Source organism: Nelumbo nucifera, chromosome 3 (genome assembly GCF_055504915.1).
Source record: "Nelumbo nucifera cultivar China Antique chromosome 3, China Antique-T2T, whole genome shotgun sequence".
NCBI classification, from domain to species: Eukaryota; Viridiplantae; Streptophyta; class Magnoliopsida; order Proteales; family Nelumbonaceae; genus Nelumbo; species Nelumbo nucifera.
In genome coordinates this window covers 39,287,034-39,303,290 of record NC_142651.1, presented here as the reverse complement: position 1 = coordinate 39,303,290, position 16,257 = coordinate 39,287,034, and the positions used below count along the sequence as shown (strand labels likewise).

The 16,257-nt window shown below is 39.1% G+C and overlaps 1 protein-coding gene across 1 annotated transcript; it reads right to left on the bottom strand.

Annotated features, from left to right (window-relative positions):
• Window positions 1-2,049: 2,049 nt before the first annotated feature.
• LOC104604042 (putative E3 ubiquitin-protein ligase RHA4A) lies at window positions 2,050-4,282 on the bottom strand. Its single transcript, XM_010268257.2, has 3 exons — window positions 3,903-4,282; window positions 3,665-3,750; window positions 2,050-3,033 (listed from the first exon to the last, which is right to left on the bottom strand). The coding sequence occupies exons 1-3, from the start codon at window positions 4,125-4,127 to the stop codon at window positions 2,871-2,873; spliced, it is 474 nt and encodes a 157-aa protein (XP_010266559.1). The 5' UTR covers window positions 4,128-4,282; the 3' UTR covers window positions 2,050-2,870.
• Window positions 4,283-16,257: the final 11,975 nt, after the last annotated feature.

The window sequence follows — 16,257 nt, the reverse complement described above, 5'->3', positions numbered from 1 at the left end:
TTTAAAATACCCTGAAATTCCCATTACCTTATTTGTTAAATATCCATAAATTAGATTTTTTAGTTGGTTGCCTCAAAGTGGGAAAATTTTGGGGATTCCCCATCCCCAGCGGGGAATGGGTGCCTCGCCTTAAACCCACCCCGCCACTAGGTCAGGATAAGGATGGAGTAGAGTGTCTTGACTTATGGGGGCTAGGAACAAGGAGGGATGCCCCATCCCGTGCATTGTACGGGTTCCCACTAGTGCGTGTGTGTGTGTGTGTGTATACATTAACTTTTTAATAATCCATTTGATCGAACTTAACCCGAGTTGGTCAGCTTTCTAGTATTTCAATCAGCTTTGGTTTAGCAATTTTCCAACTCGACCAAGTTAAGTCAGTTTCAATTTCAGCAATTGTAAACCGACCCAACCATAGATGTGTATTAATATTTCATACTTTAAATATATTTTTTTAATACAACAAAGTGGGAAAATTCTCATATTTCTTAGTCTAAAATATTTTATATCACAAATTTATTTTTTAATAATACCACTATAATTTATTAAATTTAAATTTAATTTTTAAGTTCTTTTGAACAAACAAACCAAACCGAAAATACACCCAAACTAATGCAACCCGAGTTGGCAGGTTTTCACTAATGGTCAATTGGTTTCGGGAGACCAACTCCTGACCTAACTAGGCTTATTTGGTTGGAAAAACAACCTGCAACTGAAATGAACCAATCCTTGAACACTCCTAATTTCAACTAAACTAATAGTCTAATCTCTAATAAATAAAAATAGTTTAATCTCCGATAATTATTGAAAATTTATAGAAAAAATACATAATTATTGAAAATAAATTTATAATTAAAATACAATAGATATCTAATAAAAATACAATAATTACAAAAATACAATAAATACTGAAAATATATTAAATTAGTCATCAAATAGTGTAATCTCAAATAATAGTTTAATCTCTAACAATATTAATCAATAAATTATATAAAAATACATAACTACTAAAAATAAATTTATAACAAAAATACAATTAATACGATAAATTAAATTTCAAAAGTTAAATAATAGTTGTTTAATCTCCAATAATTATTGACAATTAACTATTAAATAACAAAAAGTAGAACTATATTTATAAATAATTATTGAAAACATATTTATCAAAAATACAATAAATAATTACTGAAAAAATAAGTTTTAATTTGAGTATATATATAATGAATATACACTATTGTTGTAAAATTATTACTAATAAATATTATTTTTTTTGAAAGTTAATTTCTATAGTTATTAAGTGATATAAGTGAAATTAGTTATTTACAATATTATTTATTTATTTAAATAATATTGTCATTTGAGTTTTTAAATATTAATTATTTATTTAATTTAATGATCTATAAAATTATAATTAGTACTATTATTACATAATTCGTCATTAATTTTATAAAATATTAAATTATTATTAATATGAATATTATGAAATCTATTATAATTATTTTTCTAGTTTTAAGAATTTTTTAAAATTTATTACATAATTTTGTTATTTTAAAATTTAGTCATGTTAAATTTTTGTTATCTAAATATTTAAGTAATATGTAAAATATTTAAAAATTTTCGTTATTTGAATTTTATTTATATTAATGTTATTGTGTAATATTAAATATTTTTATATAATTATTTAGATATTTTTATTGTTTTGTTATTTAAGATATTTAGTTATTGAGATATTTAAGTAATGTTTTATTTTTTAATGCTAAATTTTATTATTTGAATAACATTTAAATTTAATAATTCATAAAATTATAATTTATATTCTTCTTACATAATTTCATGATGAATTTTAGAAAAATATAAAATTATTAATAATAAGAATATTATTAAATCTATTATAATTTAATTTTTGTGTTTTGAATAAATATTTTAAAGTTAGTATATAATTTCGTTATAAGATTTAAATAATTCTGAAAATTTTTAATTGAAACTTTCTTTAGATAGATGTAGATAAAAAGTGGGTGGTGGGGGGTGAGGGGAGGGGAGCATAAATAATAATTAGAGATAGTTTAGGAGGGAATCTCTCTATTAAATTAGAGATAATTTAAGAGATAAATAGAAAGGAGTTTGAGATAATTTAGGAGACAAATAGGAACTAGAGACAATTTAGGTGGCTAAATATTAAAAAAGCAAATCCCTCTTTCTTTATTGGATAATTATGTGGAATTAAAAAAATAAAAAAAATTAGGAAGATGGGTTTGGAGCAAAGAGAGGCATGGTGAGGGACCGTAAAATGTATGATGCCGGAAAGATATGGTGCTGGAAAATCAAAACGCACCCATGGATTTTGAAAAATTCCACCTGATTGGTTAACATGTCTTTCTAGTAGTATAGTTGAACCTATATGTTTGCCTAATTTTCTTAAAATCTCAACGAAGAAAACAATTTATATTGAAGAGGTAGCACACCCCCCACCACCTTAAAATTTACAACTAAAAGCAGGGCATTACATGAAGGTATATATAATTGAATTCACCAAAAAGGGCATAATTTAGGTGATAATTAAAGTCATAAAGGATCTGCACAAACCACTGAGTAAGAATCATGTGGTTAATTAATGATCCATTAAAATAGACGAATTTTGTCTTGTGAATCACCAATTCACCATAGCCATAGCCATAGATAGCACAGGCAGGGGCTCTGTTAAACTTAAACATGTCGTCACTAGCTAGCTAGTGGTAGTAGTGGAGATCCTTGGCTTTGCCTTCAATATTGATCTTCACTACATTGATTATTATATACATGCATATAGATTGTTGAGGTGGGCGCATGATCGAGAGTCTCGATCGGGGTAATTAGATAACAGATTTTTGTAATTCCTAGCTACTGCTGATAATTACAAGGATGGAGCAGCGGCAAAGCGGACATGTGGTGTTTGCTTGAAGCCAGTGATTAATACAATCGACGTGAAACACATGCTTGCAAGAAGGAATCTGGTGCAATTGCTCCTTCATCTCAAAATCTCCCAGGCACACGCAACATCTGCACTTTAATCCATATTCATCCACTTAATTAAACCCTACTCTTAGCTTTAGTACTGTATTTTAATTTAACCAAGAAACTTAATTTATTCAACCAACACTACAGAATACAGATTAATATTGCTTCATAAATTTGCAGATCACCCAAGAGAAATTAAATGGTTTAAATTATTAGTATGTGATCACTATGCTCAACTTTGGCTTAATTAGCCAGTGTTGAACTTGGAGGTGGCCCCTGGAACTGGGGGATCATGGAGAAATCTTATTCTTATTAATAATCTCCAGAGCTTTGGAATTTGAAATTTTGAAATATATATACATCTGCACCCCTCGATCGTATCCATGATTCAGAATTCAATAAGGGTATTGACCATGGGATCCTTTAATCCAGTCCTTCCTAAAATATTCCACATCAACATCAAAAGAAGACACCCACCACCACCAACACGCACACAGACACAGAGAGACCAAAAAAGTGAGAAGGAAGAAAAGAAGTAGATATATAGACAGTGTTTCGTAAGAAGATTGTAAACTATAAAGCCCTACCAGAAAAAGGAGTAGAGAATAAAGGAACGTCAAATAAGAAAACGTAAATTTAGCAGAGGCAAAAAAGCAAAGGAAACTGCACTTACTGTGAACTTCGGGTCCTTAATTCCTCATCATATATAATTATGGGAAGCTTGTTTCTCATTTCCTCTTTCAAATCCATTCCAGGAGGCTAAGGACAACAAAAACGAAACCAGACATCCATGACTAACTTGTTACTATAATATGTTTAATTTTTAATTTCAGGCTCCAAAGAAAATGTTTGATTTCTAAGTTTTGTTTATCTTCTGCAAGAGAGAGAGAGAGAGAGAGAGAGAGAGTTACCGGGTAACTGTAATTGGTGGCTTGATTCAATCTCCCTGTAAGTGTTGGAGGAGAGGAAGGGAGATTGGAGGCCCTCCTCTTGAGGTAAAATAGGTAGAACAATAACAAAAGAATTATAGAGAAGAGAATTGGAATTGAAAATATGAAGGCTTGATACAACTTAAGCTGAATTGCTTGAGGATAGGGATGAGGAGGGCTTGTAGTTGTAGTGTTGGGGACGTCCATTTATCTCCAAGCTTTCTGATATTTGAAGAGATGGAAATAGAAAACACTAAGAAAGATGATTTATGGAGATTGAGAAGTCCTGAAACCATCTTGTTGTGTATTTATGGTCATAGAGAGAGAGAGAGAGAGAAAAGATAGATATTGGAGTTCAATAGACAAAGGTGATGGATTTTAAGGTTTTTCTCCTATTAAAATTGGGAAATGGACACATTTAAAAAATGTAAACCTTGGATAGCTCTCCTTTTATCAACCATTCATTATGATATTTTTCTACTTTTTATGATGGGACTGGCCCATAGTTCCCCACTAAAGTTATGGGTCCCCAACGGCCAGACACTAAGGCCCATTATGGTAATACATACACCTTCAAATCATGGGCTCAAATTTCATCATTCATCACTTAGTCTATTGCTTTCCTGAATACAATAGAGCCGTGATGATTGATTTGGTAGATGATGATGAATGCAAGTAAAGTAAAAACTCGTGTTTTAATGATGGGATCATCTTGCTAGACTAGTTTAGGGCTTTCCTTAATTGTGGCAATTCAGTGTTGGCTGCCCAAAAGAGCTCCACCTCTTATCTCCCTGATTGGTCTACTTAATTTCATTGTAGTTGCTCTCTGGTTGGGGCAAATTAACCACATCCCTCTTCTTTAATTTAGTCTGTATTTGCACTTGCACAAAATTCTATGTTTATATTTTGTTCCCATCTGCACGAGCAAGAGGCTTGTCATGCTCACTACTCCTTATCAAATTAAATAAAGATGATTAATTCAAGTGGAGTGGTCATACCAAGCAGCAACGAAACTGTGTAAGCCCTTATTTGTTCATCAGTCACTGTCTCAGAAATGGAGAAATCTTTTTTTTTTTTTGTTAAAAAAAAATCAAGCCAATAAGCTATAAACACATGCTCATTAATTAGTGCACTGAGGCATACTTGGTTTCCTCAGCATGACCAACCCCTGCTGAATCATCACTCAATTAAGAATTTTAAAATTGCAATAGCTTGGAATGGGAATTGCAGACATGACCAAACTCTGGAGGGCACCGAAGCATAACAGTTTGGAACGATCATGTCATCCTGACATCCACAAGGAATGATAAATAAAGGCATCAGCACCGCTTTCATTGTTTACTGAATTGTCATCGGGTCATGATCACTACTCTCTTCAAGTTGAATACTTAAATTATGAGATTTGATAGCTGATAATTTTAATTTCGCTAGAGCTTGAAAAGATAGAGAGAATATAAAATTATCTAAAACTACAGAGGATGGGTTTAGTTAGTGGGCATTCCATTATATCAAGGAAGATAGATACACTCACTAGTTTGTAGATCCACCCTAATCCCCAGTCCATGCGCTTACAGTTTACAACTCAAAACTGAAAAGGTTTTAGTTTCTACTTTGTTGTGGGTGTGGTCTATTATAGTGTTGGTAGTTTTTTCATGAAACATTTGGGGCAGGGTTGATCGATAGAAATTGGTTTTAAAATATGATTTTTCATGTCACATGATCAGAAAAGTTTTGGGTTGATCTATACAAGTTTCTATTGTTATTTGAAATATCGAATTTGATATTTCAAACTCTAAACAGCATGATCACTCCTCACATGCATTTTTTCAGTTCTAGTGATGACTCGCTTGACAATTCATCTTTTTCATCAATTTCTATTGATTAACCCTAAAACTTCCTTGAATAAACTGCAATGGTACCAAACACAAAATTGCAGTTGTAATCAGAAAAGAAAAGAAAGATTTGGGCTTACTCTTTTTCTTGAGACCAATTTTACTTGGGCTCCGTTTGTTTGCGATACAAATGTCAAAGCGGGGTATTTATATACTCCAGTTCGCGTTTGCGAGCGTTTATTTGATACATAAAAAAGTAATGATTATTAAAGTAAAAATGTATTTTTTGGCACTTATGTACTCTGAAAAGAGAGCACTACTGTACTTATTTTTTGGATACAATTTTGTGTTTAACTTTTTGACCAAAGTTAAGGCATTGGAGTATAAGATAGTTGGAGCATTTAATGATGAGCTCACACTTTGCACCGATTTCAAACAAATAAGATGAATGCAAAAACAGTTTAAAATGTGAACTATGTTTGCATTCATGAACCGAAAAATGGATAAATATATAGTGTATATATTTGTGTTTGCATTGCAACCAAGCACAGCCTTAGACTCAATTTGGAAGGAGTATAAATATAAATATATAAATTTCAAAACCTTGTATAATTTGTACTATTTTATATATATTTGCACTGTGCATATTTGCATTCATACTCCTTCCAAATTGAGCTTTGAAGAAGTACAAATACAAATATGTACAAAATAATACAAAATATAAGGTTTTATATTCTATATATATATATGTATTTCTATTCCTTCCAAACTGAGCCTTAGAAACACAAAATCTTTCAAAGCATAAATAAATTTTTTTTTTTTTGTCAGGTGGCTAAAGGGGTGATGATGGTCTCTCCTTATACCAACATAGATCTCCTGTTGCTGCCACATCGATCATCAATGGATTGAGAAAGAAAAACACAGATGCAGAGCTTCCACCAGAAAAGGGAATGAAGCTTAAGAAGTTTATTATATAATTTGTGATTTAAAAATCCCTGCTGACTGAATCCTGCAAATGTGGCAAGTTGCTCCATTTTCCACTCGCCGGCATTTATGGTGGAATTTCCTGTCCACAATTACTGTACTATTAGTGAGGGAGGATGATACCACTGTTGTTGATGGATCATGAAGGGGCTCTCCACTTTGTGTAACCAATCATGAGTGAACACGTCGGTGTTATTTTACACAACACTAGTTTGTTCACTTGTGATTGATTGGGTAGTGGGTTACACACAGCAAATCTGGGCTCCGGGCTCTTGGACTACTTTTATCTCCCTTAGTGGATAGAATTAAGACATGGTGCCTCACCACTAGATCGATCAGATTGTCAAGATATGGTAGAGTGCTTCTTTCTCTTTCACAATTCACACTCTCTATTTAATTAACTGATCAGAGTGATTTGTGACTTTGCTCCCAATCCAATGACATGAGTGGATAGACAAATACACTAACTGAGCTCTTTTTTAGTGTGAAAGCTACTACAAGGTATTTTTTTATCATCATCCAAGCCTTATCTCCAACTATATGGGGTCAGGGTCAGCAACATGAATTTTGTTTTGTCATTCCTTCATAAAGGCGATTCCTATGATACTCAAAAAATAAAATAAAAAACCTTAAACCCATTGAATCAAAATATCATGAATAAAAAATGATTTCCACTATACTTAAAACCAACTAATCAGTATTATAAAAATGATAATCAATCAGCTAGCTAGTATTTCATCAAAAATTCATTAGAGGGCTTTGAATGGTCAATACTCTTTGTGTATCATACCTTTCCCATTTCATATCATAGATTTACTTGTAAAATATAAATACATGAAAGTAACACGTTGGGGTTCGCTCAAAAATTATTAAGAAATGACATTAAAAATAAAAAGTATGCATATATATATATATATAACTCCAATATGAATTTAATTATTACTAAATAAAACAATATTTTCATTAATATTTTGAAACTTAAAATCGACCATCTATTTTGACATGTTGTTCTATTATAATGTAGTTGTGAGGAGTCTTCATTTGGGTGACGATCCCAAATAATATTTAGATTCAAATTTGATGTATAAAATTGTCATAAATTATTAATAATATAAATAAAAATTGCATTGATGTTGCAAAAAAACAATTTTAGTAATATATTAGTAGTAAAGTAAAATGTATGATGCATGAAAATGAATTGTGAAAACGGTGGTGGAGCCAGGATTTTTTTCTTATAGGGGCAAGAGACGAGGGACAATGGAGAATGGAGACTAGTCAAAATTTTCTACACAATATATGCACCTATGCGATATATTATTCATCTAAAATCCAACCAAAAAGTTAACGAGGGTCCGCTTTTTTTTTTTTTTCGGGGGGGGGGGGGAGTGGATAGGAAAACAAGTATACTAACACAAGAAAACCAAATACAGAAAGAAAAGAAAAAACAAGCTAAGAGAAGCTACTACACTTCCAGACAATCATTCCAGAAACTTTGTAGCCCACTAGGAAGAGAGTCCCAACTTGCTTGCAAACCGGATTTACCTTTAGCCGCTAAAACATGGGCTACCTTCACTTTACTGCAATCAACATGAAAAAATTTCGATCCATGGCCTATCAGGTTGAAGATATCATGCAAAAGGGGCCAAACTAACGGAGCACAATCAAAAGATCTAGCAGATAAAGTCTTAACAACGTTTCTTGAATCAGAAAACATCCAAATATCCACAAAACCCAGGCCAGTTGCTGTCAAGCAGCATTCTTTTATAGCAAAGAGTTTAGCATACTCAGCTGACCCAGCTTTACAGTGACACAACCAGCATTCAATAAAACATCCGAGCCAGAGCTCAATAGGAAACCAAAACCTCCTGATCCCGAACCAAAAAACTGCCATCAGTATACACTTTACAGCACGGCATAATATCCAAAAAAAACTAGAGGTTGGAGTAGCTTTAGGGCCTGGTTGTTTGCTCTGAAGTCTGACATCTTAAAGTATATTAATTACATTAAGAGGTATATTGGTATTGATGAATTTTTCTTGAAGGGAAGCTCTCTTTACTTCCTCCATCATCTTGTTCGCACAAAGAATAATTAGTGAAGAATTAGGTCTTATATCATTGAAAATCATATTATTCCTTGTCTTCCAAATAGCTCACAACACACACACACAGAATAAGCTATAATTTGTAACCCTTGCTTCCCAGCTGAGGGATTCTAGTTTAACCACCAGGACCACCAATAGTCAAAATTTAGAAGAAACTGTTAAATTTAATCTACTTCCAAGCCAAACCGCTCAAGCATGGTCACACTGAAACAGAGCATACATAATACTCTCTTCAGCACCTCCACACACTGAGCAAGAAACCTCTTCTCCCATTCCTCTTTTGGCCATTACCTCCTTAACCAATATACTATTTAGACAGCTTTTCCAAACAAAATGTTTTAACTTTGGTGGGACATTTAAATTCCAGGTAGTTTTCCATTGGGCTGAAGACAGAGGACTTTGTCCAGAGTTTCGATGAGAGCAACTTAAAAGTTTCTGAGCCACATGGTAAGCTGATTTAACTGAGAACTGACCCCTGGGATCAAGGGTCCAGACTATTCTATCTTCCCCCCTTCCCAGTCTTGGAAGTTCTAAAGCACAAATGTGAGATGCTATTTCTGAGTCAAACAAATTTGTGATCTTTTGGATGTTCCACTCATTTGTTTGAGTGTCAATCAAATCACTGACCCATTTAGCCTGATTCAGGTTGAACCTTGGGCTCGTGGGCTTAAAAGAAGGCCACCCCAAAATCCAGGGGTCCACCCAAATGTCCTAACTCTTCCCTTTACTTATACTCCAGCACAAACCCTCCTTCAATACATCCCTACCTGTCATCAGACTTTTGAAACACCATGAGCTGTTTGCAGGGGTCTTTGCTGTCCGAAATTTTTTATTTTTCAAGTACTTGCCTTCCATCACTTGGGCCCATAAGCTTTGTTTATTGGAATAGAACCTCCATGAAAGTTTTGCAAGGAGAGCCAGGTTTGAAGCTTTTGTATCTCTAAACCCTAATCCTCCACTAAACTTAACCCTGCAAACTTTCTGACAGCCAATCCAACTAACTTCTTTTTATTCTTTTTAATTTCCCCATAGAAAGTTTCTTTGGATTTTAGCCATTTAGTTACAAATTCCTTCTGGTAGAAGAAAACAGGACATTGCATAGGACGGAATAGCACTTAGGATTGATTTAATCAACACTTCCTTACTACCAAATGAAAGAAAGGAGGCCTTCCAACTGCTGGATCTAGTGTTCATCTTTTCACATAAAAAGTTGAAAAGGCCTCTCTTTGATCTACCCATGCTTGCCGGGAGCCCAAGGTAGTTAGATGGACAGCTTACCTTCTTAATTTTCATTACCCTAGGAATTAGCTTATGCAATTTTGTATGCATTTTTGGGTTGAACAAAATTTCACATTTCAAGAGGTTCACTTTTTGACCCGATACTTCCTCATACTGCTTCAACAATTCCACAATTTTGAGAAGATATACAAGTCATCTGCAAAAAATAAGTGAGTAATAGTTAGACTTTGCCGATTCAGTTTTATACCAGAAATCTTACCCAATGAATGCATCTTTTGAATAGCAAAAGATAAAACTTTTGAACAAATCAAAAAGAGATATGGGGATAGAGGGTCTCTTTGTCTAAGACTCTGGAAGGATAGAAGCTTTTACTAGAGATTCCATTCACCAAATTTTGGAAGGAGATAAATGTGATGCACTGTATGATCTAATTTACAAAACTATCTCCAAACCCCATTCTTTTTAAGACCTCTTGGACAAAACCCCAGTCTATCCTATCATAAGCTTTGTTCATGTCAAGCTTGACTGCCATGAAATTCTGCTCGACTTTGAACGATTTCATGAAGTGGAGTAGCTTATGTGCAATTAACACATTATCAAAGATCATACTTCCTGGAACAAAAGCATTTTGGTTTGGCCTAATGATTTTTGGGAGAAGAGGTTTTAATCTGTTTATCAAAATTTTTGTAATTATTTTGTACATGGTATTACACAAATTGATGGGTCTATAATGGGAGACACTTTCAGGACTTTTGTTCTTTGGGATGAGAGTTATAAATGTCTTATTTACTTCTCGCATCAAAGTAAGGTTCAAAGTATCGGAAACGCAAGGTGTATCAAAAAGGTAATTTTAAGAGACGTACTGAGATACACTTTGGAAACGCATATATACGAACGAAAAATCAAGATACACATGGATACACTAGAAAATCCAAAAAGAAATCCTTAAAAAATATGAACAACAATAAAAATGAGTTTTATATGATTATAACTAATTTAACTAAACATAAAAGGCATTCTTTAATGATTTATATAAAGTATCGGGATATAATTAGTAACTGATGAGGGCAGATTTGGCCCTCCAGTGAAATTGCGACACGTGGCATCTCGTGACAACTAGGCAAGCACCTAGGCAACAACTTACCAAGTTGGTCTCCCCCCGGGCACCGATCTGGCTGGCCTGGCGCGACCTGCACGTAGCCCACGGGCGGCCTGCACGCGGCCTGGCACGGCCTGCGCGCGACCTGGCGCGACCTGGCCGGATCAGCCTGCCACAGGCGCCGACCTGGCAACCTGGCTCGGACACAGGCGCCGACCTAGCAATCTGGCCAGGACACAGACGCCGACCTGACAACCTGACCCGGACACAGGCGTCGACCTGACAACCTGACCCGGACATAGGCGCCAGCCTGGCAACCTGGCCCGGACACCGACCCGCCGACTGACAGGCGCCGACCTGGCAACCTAGCCCGAACACTGACCCGCCGACAGATACAGGCGTCGGCCTGGCAACCTAGCCCGGACATCGACCCGCCGACTGACAGGCGCCGACCTGACAACCTGGCCCAGGCGCCGACCTGGCCGCCTGGCACAAGCGCCAGCCTGACAACCTCGAGGAGTTCATCATCGTACCCCGGTTCTGACGGGATATGACGTCTTACCATTTGAAGGCTTTTTCACCCACCTAACCCGCGAGGGCACCACTATATAAGGACTCCGACCCCCAAAGCCAAAGGGGAGAAAAAATGTATGGTAACCCCGCTCTCTAGCTCTCTCATTTCTCTCCAAGCCCTCTGTAATCAGAATGCTAACTTAGGCATCGGAGAGTCCCCGTCGGGAAAATACCCCCGGGTCCTCTGATTCAGTTCCCGCAGGTCCCTCAGCTCCCGTCGTCTACAAAGGAGAGAAAATCACCTCACGCGGAGGGTAGTCGGGTTGCGCTGCACCAGGGAGCTCCACCATCCTCTGAGTTGCAAACCGCCTAGGAGCAAGTCAAGTGACGAGTTCGCCATCAGGCAGTTTGCCATCAGGCAGTTCGTCACCAGGCAGTTCGCCACCAGGGAGCACTACCAGGCAGTTCGCCATCAGGCAGTTCGCCACCAGGCAGTTCGCCACCAGGGAGCACTGCCGGGCAGTTCGCCACGAGGCAGTTCGCCCCCAGGTAGTTCGCCACCAGGTAGCACTACCAGGCAGTTCGCCGCCAGGCAGTTCGCCACCAGGCAGTTCGCCATCAGGCAGTTCACCCCCAGGCAGTTCGCCATCAGGCAGTTCGCCACCAGGCAGTTCGCCATCAAGCAGTTCGCCACCAGGGAGCACTGCCGGGCAGTTCGCCACTAGGTAGTTCACCATCAGGCAGTTCGCCACCGGGCAGTTCGCCACCAGGCAGTTCGCCCCTAGGCAGTTCGCCACCAGGGAGCATCACCAGGCAGTTCGTCACCAAGTAGTTCTCCCCCAGGGAGTTCGCCACCAAGTAGCTCATCACCAAGGCACGTCACCACCAAGTCAAACACGAGGTACTTAGCCAAAAAATGGTTACATCAATTGGCGCAGTCTGTGGGAAACGCTACGAAAAGCTAAGTTCTCATCCTACAAAAGCTAAGTTCTCATTCTACCAAAGCTAAGTCCTCACTTTTTTGAAGATATCACTTTATAGTTTACATTTTTTATGAACTCAAAAACTATGCAGGGGGCTAACAGACTAAGTAGCTCTACCAACCTTACTTTCGATTCAGATAATGCTTCATCAGTCCTCTCCGCAAGGTCCCCCTACAAAGATGAGCTCTTCGTGGCTTCCGCGGGAGTTGACGGCCAACAAACTACATAGGTGCCCTTACCGGTCGAGCCTTCCAAGTCTCCCGTGTGAGCTGGCAACCTAAAGTTAGTAGTGCTGCCCCCGAAGGTCGAGCTCCTAGTAGCTTCTTGTAGGAGTGGGTGACCGGCATTACGAAGCTGATGCAACACAATCATAGCTCGACACCTCACAGGCAAAGCCTACGAGCCACATTACTGCTTAAGACCTGGTCGCCTCTCCAGCACGGGCAAAAATAAAAAAAGAGTAGACTACGAGTCACTCCCAAAAGCCTACGGGCCACATTACTGCTTAAGACCCGGTCGCCTCTCCGGCACGGGCAAAGTCAAAAAAGAGTAGACTACGAGTCACTCCCAAAAGCCTACGGGCCACATTACTGCTTAAGACCTGGTCGCCTCTCCGGCACGGGCAAAAATCAAAAAAGAGTAGACTACAAGTCACTCCCAAAAGCCTACGGGCCACATTACTACTTAAGACCCGGTCGCCTCTCTAGCACGGGCAAAAATCAAAAAAGAGTAGACTACGAGTCACTCCCAAAAGCCTACGGGTCACATTACTGCTTAAGACCCGGTCGCCTCTCCGGCACGGGCAAAAATCAAAAAAGAGTAGACTACGAGTCACTCCCAAAAGCCTACGGGCCACATTACTGCTTAAGACCCGGTCGCCTCTCCGGCACGGGCAAAAGTCAAAAAAGAGTAGACTACGAGTCACTCCCAAAGCCTACGGGCCACATTACTGCTTAAGGCCCGGTCGCCTCTCCGACACGAGCAAAAGTCAAAAAAGAGTAGACTATGAGTCACTCCCAAAGCCTGCGGGCCACACTATTGCTAAATATCCAATCGCTTTCTCAGCAAGAACAAAATCAGCAAACGTGAACTATAAGTTGCCCCAGAGCCTAAGGGCTACACTACTGAATTGGCGGAGACCCCCTCGTCTTACTAGCAGCTCGCCACATACAGGCAGCTCTCAAAGCCTAAGGAATTGGATCAAAACTTACTAGCTCGTCGACTTACGGGCCAAAAGAAATCTACTCCCTTCGGTGAGTTACTCTCAGCTCGGGAGTGGGGGGCAATTGATGAGGGCAGATTTGGCCCTCCAGTGAAATTGCGACGCGTGGCACCTCGTGACAACTAGGCAAGCACCCAGGCAACAACTTACCAAGTTGGTCTCCCCCCCGGGCACCGGTCTGGCTGGCCTGGCGTGACCTGCACGCGGCCCACGGGCGGACTGCACGCGGCCTGCGCGTGACCTGCGTGCGGCCTGGCGCGACCTATGCACGGCCTGCGCGCGGCCTGGCGCCCCCTGCGCGCGGCCTACGCGACCTGGCCGGATCAGCCTGCCACAGGCGCCGACCTGGCAACCTAGCCCGGACACAGGCGCCAACCTGGTAATTTGGCTCGGACACAGGCGCCAACCTGACAACCTGACCCGGACACAGGCGCCGACCTGACAACTTGACCCGGACACAGGCGCCGGCCTGGCAACCTGGCCCAGACACCGACCCGCCAACTAACACAGGCGTCGACCTGACAACCTGGCCCAGACACCGACCCGCCGACAGACACAAGCGCCGGCCTGGCAACCTGGCCCGAACACCGACCCGCCGACTGACAGGCGCCGACCTGACAACCTGGCACAAGCGCCAGCCTGACAACCTCGAGGAATTCATCACCGTACCCCGGTTCTGACGGGATATGACGTCTTACCATTTGTAGGCTTTTTCACCCACCTAACCCGCGAGGGCACCACTATATAAGGACTCTGACCCCCAAAGCCAAAGGGGAGAAAAAATGTATGGTAACCCCCGCTCTCTAGCTCTCTCATTTCTCTCCAAGCCCTCTGTAATCAGAATGCTAACTTAGGCATCGGAGAGTCCCCGCCGGGAAAATACCCCCGGGTCCTCTGATTCAGTTCCCGCAGGTCCCTCAGCTCCCGCCGTCTACAAAGGAGAGAAAATCACCTCACGCGAAGGGTAGTCGGGTTGCACTGCACCAGGGAGCTCCACCATCCTCTGAGTTGCAGACCGCCTAGGAGCAAGTCAAGTGACGAGTTCACCATCAGGCAGTTTGCCATCAGGCAGTTCGTCACCAGGCAGTTCGTCACCAGGGAGCACTACCAAGCAGTTCGCCACCAGGGAGCACTGCCGGGCAGTTCGCCACCAGGCAGTTCGCCCCCAGGCAGTTCGCCACCAGGTAGCTCGCCACCAAGGAGCACTACCAGGCAGTTCGCCATCAGGCAGTTCGCCACCAGGCAGTTCGCCACCAGGGAGCACTGCCGGGCAGTTCGCCACCAGGGAGCATCACCAGGCAGTTCGTCACCAAGTAGTTCTCCCCTAGGGAGTTCGCCACCAAGTAGCTCATCACCAAGGCACGTCACCACCAGGTCAAACACGAGGTACTTAGCCAAAAAATTTATACATCACAAAAAATGGTACGTGACCAAAAACGGTTACATCAGTAACCGTTGAAAAATAATAGAAGAATTAAAATGTATGTGTGTATATATACTAATATTTATTAGTTATTATTTTTTGAAGTCATTTATTAGTTAATACCTATTATTATATAAATATTTGTATTCATCTTATTTTTATATAAATATTAATAATCAAATTTTTAGCATTTGTTGGAAACATCCACCAAGTTAAGAAAGATTACTTTAAGTATAAAAAAATATGTTGTTTTAATAATCAATTAAGGTCGGCATAATGGTTAATTAATTATTGTTGTAAGCAAATGACTTGGTTCGAAACTTATTATCTTCTGTTTGTGATTTTTAACAAGTTATTTGACTTAAATAATATTTAATGACATATTAAATGTCATAATTAAAGGTAACTCAATTGAGCATTTAATTAAATAATATTAGCATTTAGTGACATCTCAAATTGTCTCAAAGAGATGAATTAAATTTAAATTTAAAAAGGAGAGGGAAATTAAATTTGGCTAATACATAATGTGTCCGATCCGATACGGACGAAAAAATATAAAACCATCTAATTATATATGTTTCGTATATCGGAACTCTTCCGAAGCAATGCATATCGGCCGATACGTTGCAAAATTTAAAACCTTGCATCAAAGTACCCAAAGAGAAAAAATCTTTGATAGCTTTGATTATACTTTGACCCATAGTATTCCAATATTTCTAAAGAAAGAGTTAGGAAAGCCATTTGGGCCTAGGGCTTTGTGGGGATGCATCCTCTAATTTCTTCCTCACTAACCTCTTCTTGAAGTCTTTCATTCTCTTCTTCACTTACCTAAACTAAATCTAGCAGATTCCCTTCCAAACTTGGCTCTAAAGTCTCAAACAATTTTTTGAAATAATTAACTAAGGTATTTGAAATTTGGTCTTGCCCCATTACTAGACCTA

Bases quoted from the DNA above. Each gene is read 5' to 3' on its own strand.
- LOC104604042 (XM_010268257.2), bottom strand. From the start codon at position 4,127: ATGGACGTCCCCAACACTACAACTACAAGCCCTCCTCATCCCTATCCT. The intron at 3,751-3,902 runs GTAACTCTCTCT...TGTTGTCCTTAG, and splicing joins CCACCAATTACAGTTACCCG to CCTCCTGGAATGGATTTGAA. The intron at 3,034-3,664 runs GTAAGTGCAGTT...ATTAAAGTGCAG, and splicing joins TTAAGGACCCGAAGTTCACA to ATGTTGCGTGTGCCTGGGAG.